The 13,176-nt window shown below is 41.7% G+C and overlaps 1 protein-coding gene across 1 annotated transcript; it reads left to right on the top strand.

The window, feature by feature from the left end:
* Positions 1 to 6,984: 6,984 nt before the first annotated feature.
* gata6 (GATA binding protein 6) lies at positions 6,985 to 11,443 on the top strand (the record flags this gene model as incomplete). Its single annotated transcript, XM_083653824.1, has 6 exons — positions 6,985 to 7,825; positions 8,587 to 8,753; positions 9,700 to 9,825; positions 9,929 to 10,020; positions 10,127 to 10,217; positions 11,194 to 11,443. The coding sequence occupies 6 exons, from the start codon at positions 6,985 to 6,987 to the stop codon at positions 11,344 to 11,346; spliced, it is 1,470 nt and encodes a 489-aa protein (XP_083509950.1). The 3' UTR covers positions 11,347 to 11,443.
* Positions 11,444 to 13,176: the final 1,733 nt, after the last annotated feature.

Genomic DNA, 13,176 nt, shown 5'->3' on the forward strand with positions numbered 1-13,176 from the left:
AGCAAGACATTAGCCTCCTAATCCACTTAATCTCTCATATTACAGAGCAATGTTAGCTTGTCCCATCAGAGCCTTGTTTGAATTTCAACTCCTTACGATATTATCACAAGCTCTGTGTCACAGTTCTCAAACTTTTTCACGTCAAGCACCCCTAAAATTACACAAATTAAACCCCCATTTGTTATGATTTTGTCCCAGGGTCCCCCATCTGATATTTGCTTTTTGCTTTTAGATGTTTTATTACAGAAAGTATGATTGAAACCCATGAGTCATTGTGTTACTTATGGATGGAATTATACGTGTTCTCCCTTTTTCTGGGGACCTCCAGGGGTCCTCAAGGACCCCTGGAGGTCCCCGGACGCCACTTTGAGCACCACTGCTGTATCATGTGTCAAATGCTATTATGAAATAAGCGTATTACACCGAGGATCTGTAATTTGATTTATTTAACCTTTGTTTAACCGCCGGGTATTCCTGTGTCGAGATCAAGGCTCTCTCTTTCAAGGAAAAAGACATGGCCAAGACAGCAGCACGACAATTACAGATAGCAGCGATAAAAGCTTTGATAATATAATAACACGCTGCGTATAGCTGATGCAGGAATGGAGCCAAAGTTAAGACAATAGGTCAGATGAACCCTGCCTGCGTCAGACTGATATGACTTGTAGTGATAAACTGGAGCTGGAGAGCCGGAGAAGACACAAATAAACCAGAATAAGCCAGATAAATGTGCCGCCATCTTTCTCAACACAGTTTGTATGTGGTAGCGCTTCTCAACGTGGGGTCCGGCGACCACCAGGGGTCCTTGAGGGGGTTTCCAGCTTCATTGTGATCTCTCGACCTACAATCCAGATCATCAGGGGAATTCTGGACAAAATCATATCTAACAATAAAAAATATTCATGTCATGAAATTGGGGCCTGTATAGCTCTAATGTGGGTCCTTGGTGTGAGAAAGATTGGGAATCACTGATGTACTGTACATAGGATACATGATCATTTTATGATCTTGTTTTTTTTTACGAGTTTGCTAAGTGACACCAAGCCAAGACCATAAATACACAGACAACAAGCTTCTACTTCTCAGATGAGGAGGAATGTATTTGTCACTGACACTGGCTCGTCACATGACCCTGACAGGGTGTGCTGTGAGCCAGGCAGGATTGTTAGCTGCCTCCAATCCCCCCCCCCCCCCCCTCACACACACACACACACACACACACACACGCACACACACACACACACACACACCCACACACACACACACACACACACACACACACACACGCACGTTCTCTCTCTCCTCTCTCACTTGCTCCTCTCTCTCTCACACACACACACACACACACACACACACACACACACACACACACACACACACACACACACACACACACACACACACACACACACACACACACACGTTCTCTCTCCTCTCTCACTTGCTCTTCTCTCTCTCTCTCTCTCTCTCTCTCTCTCACGCACACACACACACACACACACACACACACACACACACACACACACACACACTAATCAGGCAGGTGAGCAGGGCGTTCCGTTGTGGGCGAGTCGAGGAAGCAAGGACGGTACATGTCCAAATGACAAAGGTTGCTTTTACACCTGTCGGGGCAGTTTAATCATCTACCACTCCAAACAGGCCTGCTGGGCCCAGGAGAGGCTGGGAGAGCAGTAGACTCACAGTACTGACAGAGCTGCCATTGAGTTAGGAGACATGAGAGAAAGACCCATACAGGCATAAAACTTAACTGTGTCTTCCATAAAATAAGTGTAAATAGGCCTGTGTTTTAAAGGCTCAAATATGACGTGGAGGTTCAGGAAATGACTTTCACAGATGCTATGACCTATAGGGGTGTTCCAGAACAGTCTTTTATAGTCTGATGGGAGCATAAGAAAGAGGAGAGACTGTTGTAGCATGCTGATTTCATGTGTTGAGGTTCTGTTTGAATGGGAGCTAGACCTGGCCACAGCTTTATGAACACAAACTCACAATTAAAACAATGTTTTTGGTTTAAGATGGCACTGACACATTTAGGATTGTTTGCATTTTGTTGACTTTTTTTAGACCTTTTCACAGTTTTCAGTTTTCATAGCTCGTGAAAAATATGTATTTTCTAGAAACAAATTCTATCTCTCCTTTTGTTATAACAATTTCACTTTCAGTTCATTCAGCTATCCTTTGAAATAATCATTATCTAAAGTCCATAATTTAATATGGATTATAATATCATCGTTTAAAACACACAATGGTTTATTTTAATCTGGTGCTATCAATCATTTTGTGAGAGTTAGTGTTAACTTTAACTCTAAAATTATTAATATTTCATTTTGGAATGAAATGTTCGATATTGTAAGATGAGACATATAACTCTCCCGAGTCAAGAAGGATCCAACCTTCTCATGATAACAAAATAGGAAACTTTGATCTTCATACAAGCCATCAAGCTCCTGAAATTGTTCATTATAACCCCCCCCCAAACAAAAGCCTAGACATAATCTGCATGATTGTATTTACTGCAAGCAAATTAATATTATTTGTATATTAGGCTAAACGTTTCACATTCTCATCAGAGTAAAATATGTTGTCAACATGTCCTGAAATTTCTTTTGAAGCAGCCATTTTAGGTATTTGGGTAAAAGAGAAAAAAATGGCCATTAGGAGAAACTTTCTCCCATCCTATTAAAATCATTCAAGTCAAAATGCAAACTCCACCTTCATTTAGAGCATAACACAACGTGCAATAAATATTGACTAGCCTAACGTGATAACATCAGAATGTGTAGCTAAAAAAGGTGAATGGTGATTAGTAGCCTAAAATTATTTGATGAATTGTCTCTCTTTCCTGTACGTTTTTCAGTGACTCCCATGACTGATATCAGAGAAACGTGCATAATGTATAATCGCCTATTATCCGATGTAACATTTCACTAGGGCCGATAAATAAAAACTGCATTTGGGTCCTCAGCCCTCATGGCAGAAGTGCTGAGTCACAAATAAACGGCAAACCAGTTTGCCCATAGAAATAGTTAGGCTACACAATAATCGCATGTTAAACTCACATTGCATTAATAATAGCCTTATAATCCGAAGAATGAATAGGCTAATAATAATGATAATAGCCAAATCGTTTGGTGAAGGAATTGAAGTGTCAGCGGTAAAGTCAGCATTATTCCTGGGCGCTGTTATCACACATAATACCAGTGGGCCTGGTAGCTGCGTTGGCTAATCAGGCTGGTAGGATAAAACAAGTGTTGGAGATAATCATTATCAAGTCGGTACATACGGCAATGACACCTGAAGAGGGGCGGCTGTTACGCAATGAAAGAAACAAACATTATTGAGAGAGGACCGTGGCAATGGTTATCTTGAAAAATCAATAAGGAAAAAATATAATCAAAATAAAGAAAAAACTTTTACATTTCAATTGTGGGTTCAAATATTATCTTACAGATTATTATTGTTGTTGTTGTCGTTGTTGTTGTTGTTGTTGTTGTTGTTGTTGTTGTTGTTGTTGTTGTTGTTGTTGTTGTTGTTAGCTATTATTATTATTATTATTATTAGCTTATTAGCTATTATTAGTCAATATTGAGTTTAGGCCATTACATCAAACTCAATTTTCGATCTATTGTTGCTGTTTTTGTTGATGGTGTTGTGTTGTTCTTGTTGTTATAATACTACTACTACTACTACTACTACTACTACTACTACTAATAATAATAATTATTATTATTATTATTATTATTATTATTATTATTATTATTATTATTATTATTATTATTATTATTATTATTTTGTAATCGTCATATATATGAATTTACTGTATATTTTATTTTAAAAGGCGCCCCCTGTGAAATTTGAGCTAGCCTACAAAGATAATTTAATTATATCTAGGCTATGGCCTCCAGTATCGGGCTGCAGCGGCGGGTTGACCGCTGCATGGATAAAGTGGAGACAGGGCGGCGTCCTGCCTCTCTGTCACAGAGACACGCTTTGGCATCAGTGCACTGAAAACACCTCATTCATCAAGATGGGCTGGATGGGGGGTGGGGGGTGGGCAACAACAGGATTTTGTAATCTCGCACCTCCCTGACAACTGACTGGCTGAGACTCCATGGGAGACGGTAGCGCATGAGGTTATATAGCCTACTCTGTGATGATAATATTACATCTCGCGCATGTCAGTTGGTTCGTCTTTTGATAGTCGTTTCCAGCATTACAGAGCAAAGGCTAAGCAAAGCTAAACATTTATTTGGAAGCTAAAAAACTTTAGGGGAACGCACCAATGTGGGTGATGTTGGTCAAAATTGGGTCAGATGCATACCACACACACACACACACACACACACACACACACACACACACACACACACACACACACACACACACACACACACACACACACACACACACACACACACACACACACACACACACACACTGAGAGGAATGTGCAGGAGGAAAGTATAACACAATAACTCAAAGAAGAACTCTGCTATATTTCAAGAGAGATAGCCTATTCTGTGGTAAAATGAAATAAAATCAGAATTGTATCATATTCGCAGGACCAAGAGTAAGTGGAAGTAGGCCTATAACAGGTAGCCCATTATTTATTTATTTGACAATGATATGGCAGTAGTAGGCCTAGTAGGCCTAGTCTAGTTGATGGTGAAATAATAACATATCGGTAGGCTATTGCAGACAGTATAGGCATATTAGCAGTAGGCTAGCCTATAGCCTACTGTAGCTCTATAATAGCATATAGGCTAGCTAGTAGCGGTAGCCTATAGGCCTAATAGCAATAAGCAGCAGTGGAAGTATAGGCAGGCCTATCAGCCTACCGTTGGCTATAGCTACTACTATCAGGCTATCAGTAGCGGTAGCCTGTATTAGGCTAATATAGACTCCTGTCTCTCTCACTTGCATGCAATCTGCGGCCGCTGTTGCAACCCAGACAAAATGTAAATAGACACAAATACCCTATTGAATTGTTGTGTGTGATGAAGCGAGGATTATTTGTTAAGATCTGTGAACACGCGGAAGACCTGTCAATGATTCAATTGACACCTCTCTACTTTTGATCACTTCACTCACCACAATGTATATTCCAGTTGAATGAATCATCGCGCTTCAAAGCGAGTCCCTTCACAGCAGCAGAGGCCTGCTGGGAGTTTGCGCTTGAAATGAAACTCAAGCCATTTAATCCCAAATGAAAGCGTCTGTCTTAAATAAACTAATTAGGGGGCTGGCTATTTATCATAACGCAGAATAAACAAAGAGAACAAATTTAGATCTATTTTGAAGGAATACTAATAATAGTAATAATAATATTATTAATAATAAACTTTTATTATAACCCCTATAGCCTATAATGTTTCCATTAATTTTCACAGTCCTCTTTGATTAATCTATGCTTTCTTAAGATATTTTCCATACCGTGGATTATCATGAGTCATCAACCATGTTTTACCTTATCGACATGTCAGGTCATAACTGATTTATATCCCCTCGGAATGAGAATGTGTTGGCGTGGCCTATGGGCTAAATACTGCTACAATGTGTTTACTAATGATGCGTTTACGTTGAGTTTACAAAGCAGGACAATTTTCACACGTTTAGAACATTATGTTAGATCTAAAAGTCAGGAAAAAAGTTCTGTGTGAAACTGTATCAAATAAACAAAAATTGTAAAGCAAAGCACTTAGGCCTATAGCCCCTTTCCCAACTGTCAAAGTGTGTTTGCTTAATCAGGAGTTTAGGCTTATAGCTTAACACGGGAAATATACTCACGAGAACATTAATTATTAAGTACAGTAATTAAGTAAATACAATTACAATAATTACAATTAATAAAAATGTAAGGCAAATCAGCAGCAGCTCCGAGCAACGGGAGGGGGGCATCTCTGCCAAAGCATTGTCCAAAGAGGTGGAAGCATGATTGCATTTGCAAATTATAGTGAGTTTGAGACGTGATCAAGTGTCTCATGTGATTGATTGGAGGAGTGTAGGCTGGCACCCCCACCGTGTTTCCAGCCAGTCGCTCACCCTCCACACATGATTGGTCCAGGGAGCCTCCTGCAGCTGCAGCCAGCAGAAGCGCCTCCTCTCATAAACCTCGTCAGACCGCACGAACGTTTCCATTACTTCCAGGACAGAGAAGCAACAGCGCACTATTGCAAACTTTGAGCGCGCTCATATGGCACACAACTAGCAGGTAGGTGTCGGGAAATGTCTCATATCTCTTGGTCTGCCTTACTGTCTTTTCTCACAACAGTCAAACAGCTGGTAAAACAGCTGGTTTGGGTGGTGTGGCTCAGGACCTAAATCATCATTTGGGGGTATTGTTTTATCACTCCAGCCTCTCGGCCCTTATCTTTTTGGAGTCTTATCAATCGGTTATCTCTTCTGCCGTGAAGACATATTGCGTTTTGTTTCCTATCTGTGTGTTTGTGTGTCTGTGTGTGCGCGTATGTGTGTGCGTGTGCGTGTGCGTGCGTGTGTGTGTTTTGTAATTATGATGAGGCTATCGCAAGAGGGAGGACAGGGATTTGACACGGATGGATCCAGTGCCTCTTAAGAGCGCTTGACTATACTAGCTACCGCATTCACTATGGATTGTTTGCTCGAGTTAGAAGTCAATGGCCATGACTTGACTTTATCTGTTTAATAGTTTATTACCTTTTAAATTATATTGTGAGAATATCGGCTACGCTTTTCAACATGAAAACAAGCCCTATATCAGAGATGGATCTGCGATTCACTTTTCACGGAAAGGTATCAGACCTAAACTTGGTTAATATTCTGATGTTTCGGGGGGGGGGGGGCGTTTTTAATGGGTAAATATCTTAAAAGTTGTTATTTTCCTCATCTCCTATAATCCTAACGAATTCAACATTCTTCGTTACAGGGTAGACTACACCCTGACCATTTTTATTAACCCCTACGGTGTATGGAAAGTGCTCCTGGATGGACCTGGGCGAAAACGGCTGGTCCATGGTCAAGCGAGAAGTGTCCAGCAGCCCAGGGTCACCGGCTGAGCAGACCTATTTATCGGGTGACAGCAGGAGAGACTCGGGGACACCGGCGCCTCCGAGCGAGCTTGACGCACTGGGGCACCACCGGCGCTCCGACGCGGGCAGATCACTACACTCCTACGTTCACTTCGGACACCATAACACCCTGACCGGGGCGGAGGACCTCCCGCTGTTCACGGATTTAGACCAGGGCAGCAAACTCGTCCTCTCCGGCGGAGCGCACAAGGCGAACTTGCTGGTGGACCCGAGCGACATGTACCAAACACTGGCCATCGCTGCAGCCCAGAGCCAGACTGGATATGATTCCCCCTCTGGTGGTTATATGCACTCCAACCCCAACTCCCCGGTGTACGTGCCCAGCTCGCGGGTGGGCCCCATGATACCCAGCCTCTCTTACCTGCAAGCCAGCGGGTCCGCTCAGCCCGGCCACGCCGTCTCCAGCCACTCGGTCTGGTCACAGTCCACCCCGGAGAGCCCCTCGTACAGCACCGGGAGCCCGCACACCTCCAGTCGGTTCCACTACCCTCCAAGCCCGCCCATGAATAACGGTGCGCCCAGGGACACCGGCTACAGCAACACGCTGAACATGAGCAGCAGAGACCAGTACGGCCTCTCTCGGCCCCTCAGTGGATCCTACCCCAACCCATATTCTCCTTACGTCGCGCCGCAGCTGTCCCAGCTGTCCTCGCCTTGGCCGGCGGGACCTTTCGATAACACAATGCTGCACACCTTGCAGAGCAGAGGGGCGCCCTTGATTCGGGGACCAAACGGAGGTAAGAGCAAATTACTTTTAGACGTTGATGGATTTGTTTTTGATTCACACACTGGCTGGTTAGTCCTACCTTAATGCATGCAGAGGAGCAGGTTCACGGGTTCAGGGCCTTGTGGCGGCCGTCGTCCGCCCTGCTGAAGTGTCCTTGTGCAAGACACTTGAATCCCTAGGCCTACTATAGCTCCAGTGCGCTGAGCGTGCGCTCTGACCTCCATGTCATGCGTAACGCAAAGAGGGTTTCCCAGACATCTGGATCACACTGTCAGTAGCCTATTAGCCTATATCACCTTGTGATTTGACCTTTTTGTTGTTATAAATGATTACATGATTTTATAAATTGTAAATTAATCTGAATTTTGCAGTTGAGGCCAAAGGCTGTCAGACCTGCATGGCAGATTGTTCAGATGGGCCTGTTTGCGCAATCTGCGCACAGGCATATTGGACTCATATTTTTAATATGCAGCCATCAATTCAAGAGAAAGAAAAACTGCTTGGGAAATATATCACACAGGTGAAATGAATATTGCTATGGATATTAATTAGATCAGGCTTTGAACTATTCACCTTAAACAACTGCGCGCAAGAAACAGAAATGGTGGGAAAGTGCATCTTAATTAACAAGATGCATTTCCCCACAATATCTAAGAAATACGTCATCTATATACTATATCAATTCCCTCAACAGGCTGTAACAGCGGTTTTAACTGTCGGCCCATCGGTGTATTCTGTGTTGCTGATTTTGGTATTTTCTCTCCATTTCAGATATTCTGGACGACATGGGGGAGAGCAGAGAATGTGTCAACTGTGGTTCCATCTCCACACCGCTGTGGAGGCGCGACGGTACGGGCCACTTTCTCTGCAACGCCTGCGGCCTGTACAGCAAAATGAATGGGCTCAGCCGGCCATTAATTAAACCACAGAAACGAACGGTAAGCACGCGCTCAGGGGACCACTTAAGCACTCAATTTCCTGCATAATTATTTCAAACAATAGCTTGAGGTCATTGCCGAACATCTCTAGGTGAAGAGAAGTCCTTAGACCATATCTTTGCCAAAGTGAGTTCATATTTGATGTTGTAGTTTTTGTTATCATAGGGATTATAATGGAGAGAAAAGAGCAAGTAAAATGGATAGAGATTTATTTACAATAAATACCTAAATATGATATATGGGGGACATTCAGGATCAGTTTTCCATTTGTGCAAAATAGTTTAAGGTCACCAAACTATTTATTATTTAGTCAGTGTGTTAACTTATCATTACATCTGATAATTTAACACATGCACAGACTAAATATAATCTTTCATTGCTCCAGTTGTCCCCAGAAATTCAGTCGTTATAAACGTTTGGAAGATTTGGTGGCAAAGGTATTTAGGGAATTGAGGCGTTGTTGGTTCCCATAAACTGAGGTCATTTATTGCACCTATAGCTAGATTGTCCAAACTGTCACACACACTCAACCTATCCAGCACGTCCATGGGATCAACTAATGCTCACAGTTGACAGAAAGGGAAACCTCCCTCGACGCGACGTTTCCTGGCGCCATTACGCACAGCATTACGCACGGTTTTTACCAAGCAAACTGGTGCCACGCGTGAACTCCCTCCCTGACAACTAAATAATAGCGCGTAAATGTCAGTTAAATGGACGTCGTGATAGGACCAATATTATTAAAAGGGGTGTTAGCCGAATTATAATCAAATTAGTGGAATCGTGCCCTTCATTTTAAGCGATTGATTGTGCTTTTTGGGTGACAGCCAGCGACTCCATTAAGTCACGTATATCTCTCAATGATTTGAAATGCTCTTGTTCAATGATTGATAAAACATATCTATAGCCTATATTCATGAAGTTTATGCTGTGTTTCCTTCATCAGTCAACGTCCAGAAGAATCGGCCTGTCCTGCGCTAATTGCCAAACCAGCACGACCACTTTGTGGCGCAGAAACGCAGAGGGAGAGCCGGTGTGCAACGCATGCGGGCTCTACACGAAATTGCACGGCGTAAGTCAAGCATTTCTTTCACATCTCGAACTATTCTTATTCTTAATTAATTTGACTATTAATCGCTCAAAATTAACAGCATTCAAAATCATAAATTCGACAGGTACCTCGGCCACTCGCCATGAAGAAAGAGGGAATCCAGACCAGAAAAAGAAAACCAAAAACCTTGAATAAAACAAAAGGGTCCTCTGGTAAGTTGCGAGGCGCAAAAATACATTTATAGTTTGGATAAATGCTAATGTTTCTTTTCATAACAAGACAATCAATCAACAGCATTCTTTTATTAAATTGCAGGAAGTAGCAACGCTGTCACCATGACTCCCACATCCACATCTTCATCCAATTCCGAAGATTGCTCTAAAAACAGCTCTCCATCCACGCAGGTGTCAGGGGTAAGATGCGTTTTTTTCTTTGACATATCAAATCAAAATGTTACATGCTGCAAGCCTGCATATTTAGAGTCATATGTGTCTGATGTATAGGAAACTATTGGCACATGCAGACCTGTTGCTTTGGCCTATTGATATTTGTGACCTGTTCATTATATCCTATGCTTATATTAACCTTTCCACAGACTAAGGTGCCTTCTAGGCCCAAATATTATGATAAACCAGAAAAAAATACACACCGGTCAGAAGTTCCTGAAACACATACATTTTCAGTTATTGAATTTAAGCAGTGCAATATTGTCCAAATAATTATTCTGGTTATTTCAGTGAATAACCTGAAATGGTAAGGTTTGACAGTTGATGCAAAGAGGTGTTAGGGCTGGGCGACATGGGGGGAATAATATCTATTAGGCTCAATTGCATACACAATCTCTCTTTGTCTGTATTTATACAAAGTGGGCTAAATGTTCAGTTTTAAGTTAAAGCCACATGTGAGATGTCACGAGCACTTTGATTAAAACTAGGCTGACTATTGGTGCTTTCACAAAATGTTTACACAATGAGAATTTTGATAAATAATCATTAGTAATGTGGATATAATGACTACAGTAAGTGGGTAAAGGCAAATAATAGAACAGCTTGAATAGTCTGGTAAGTTCAGGGAATTATATACATTTACTGTATCCTACTGCATCCTTTCAAACCGCGAAAAAAACAACACACAACAAGATGATATATTCTCATATCACGATATCGATATACAAACCATCTGTGAGTATTAAAGAGTTGCTAATGCTAATGTCATCGTGATATTACAGTAAGACAAGGTTCGTTGACTATTCTGTGTTTTTTGGAATTGTGTAAACGGTATCAGTCATGCATGAATCACATTCCAACTGGGGACAGAGGTAAACGCCTATTTTACAAGCTATCTTTAACTTTGCAGACAAAATTAATAACACAGATGTCTCTGTTGCAGGTCAGCTCTTCTGTGCTCTCCAGTTCAGCAGAGGGAGCGGGCTCCAAGTACCCGGGACAGGAGAGCCTGTACAGCGGTGTAGTTCTGTCCCAGCCGGCAGACGTGGCCTCCTCGGTGAGGGGTGAACCCTGGTGCCCCATGGCCCTAGCCTGAGCATCTCGATCTGGGGGGATGACATCAATCACCAGCCCCTCTCTCTCTGGATGTCACCTAGTGTGGAAGTATCATGGCGGCCTCAGGCACGGTCTATTTCCTCCTTCACAGCTGATGCATGGAGAGTTGGACAGAGAGAGAGAGAGAGAGAAAGAAGGGCAAGCTTCTATCACCCTGCAAGCTTGAGACAAGCGTGGAATATTTGGGATTGGTTTTCCAGAATGGTGCGGGGGAACTCAGTGCCTTAAAAAACACAAATGGGGAAATGGCTGGGACAAGGCCAGATGATCAATCAGTCTGTGGATGGTTTCTGGACCTGCACTCAATATCTCTCCCATCCATGGCATATAGAATCACATGTTGGTTCTTAAAAGAAGGCCACAATGTACATAACGATGGATTTCCTCTGAAGAAAAAGCTGTTGATTGGATACCAGTGCTTGATAAAGCACTATCCTCGAAGGACGTTTAGATTGTTTTTTTGTTTGTTTCTTTCTGCAACTGGAATCAAGCCACAAGTGCCAAGACAACTTTCATGAATCAAAGTATTTATAAATCTTCCATTGTTGAAAATATGCCTATGATTGTTAATAAAGATATAAATATAGAGTAGAAGTTAACAACATTTCTGACGTCTTCTTTTCTAATTTTGACTTGTTCTTTTTGGTTGTTATTAGTTGGCAGTAATTTTGATTCTGCACATGTTTGCCACTAAAAGCTCTTACTGTATTTGACTGAAGCTAGTTTGGTTTAAACAGGGTATCAATGACTAGACTATGGCATCATACTGTATGTCATAGGGTTTTGTTTAATTATCTAAAAAAAAATGCAAATAATCAACTCCAGATTAATTTTGATATTTAAACATTGTCGGCTGTTGGGTAATGTTAAGGTACTGTCCTCATAGCAAGCTGTAGGCAACCCCCCCCCCCCCCACACACACACACACACAAGCATGGGTAAAAACAGAGCAAAGCAAAAACTATTTTACAGGTAAAACAATCGGATAGCTTGTGTGAACAAAGGACACCCAGGATAGCTGTAGGCCTATTGACCTTTTTGTTACAAGACATGAACTGCAAAACTGCTGGCACTACCTATAACAGATACTGTAAATGTTATACATTTAACAATGCAAGCATGCATTGGTTGTTTTTTAATGCTAAAATTAGACAAATGGGGTGAAGTCAACTCTGATCATTTTAATGTTACCTTGACTAAGTGATGATATATACAATTGAAACCAGTTGATTACTTCTCCCTCTAAGGACTCACACAGATTGTAATGGCCCCATAGCTTTGCAAGACAAGATCTTTAATTTGAGGAAAAAGTGGCATGGAAGGAAAGACTAGACTCCATCATAATGTTGTCATATTGCATCAAAACCTGCCAAAATGTCTAACAAAAAAAGTTACAGGTCCACAAATGAACATGTGCCATTTTCTTCTTCTGCTTCTACGGTTTTACTAAATTCCCAACAGAGTGAGTGAGACTCAGCATCCCAACCTGAGAAGGGAGCCTCACAAAACCCTTTGCAGGGCCAAACAGAGGCATCCAGTGGCCAGGGGATTGTCCATCTGAAGGCAGGCTGATGAGTTACATTGTGAAACTGGCGTAAAGATTTTTTTTTTTTTTTTTTTTTTTTTTTTCCACAACTTGCTTCATTCAAATAGGGCATGTCATTCTTCTGGACTTATTTATTGTTTTTGAAATATCATGTCTATTTTAGCATCGTTTTCCTATAATGTTTGGGTATTTGTATTTTTTTCCCTTTTCTTTTTGTTTTATTTCTGAAACATGAGAAATTATTTTATTTAAATCCTTTCAAAT

This window comes from Poromitra crassiceps (assembly GCF_964638095.1).
Source record: "Poromitra crassiceps genome assembly, chromosome: 17".
NCBI classification, from domain to species: domain Eukaryota; kingdom Metazoa; phylum Chordata; class Actinopteri; order Beryciformes; family Melamphaidae; genus Poromitra; species Poromitra crassiceps.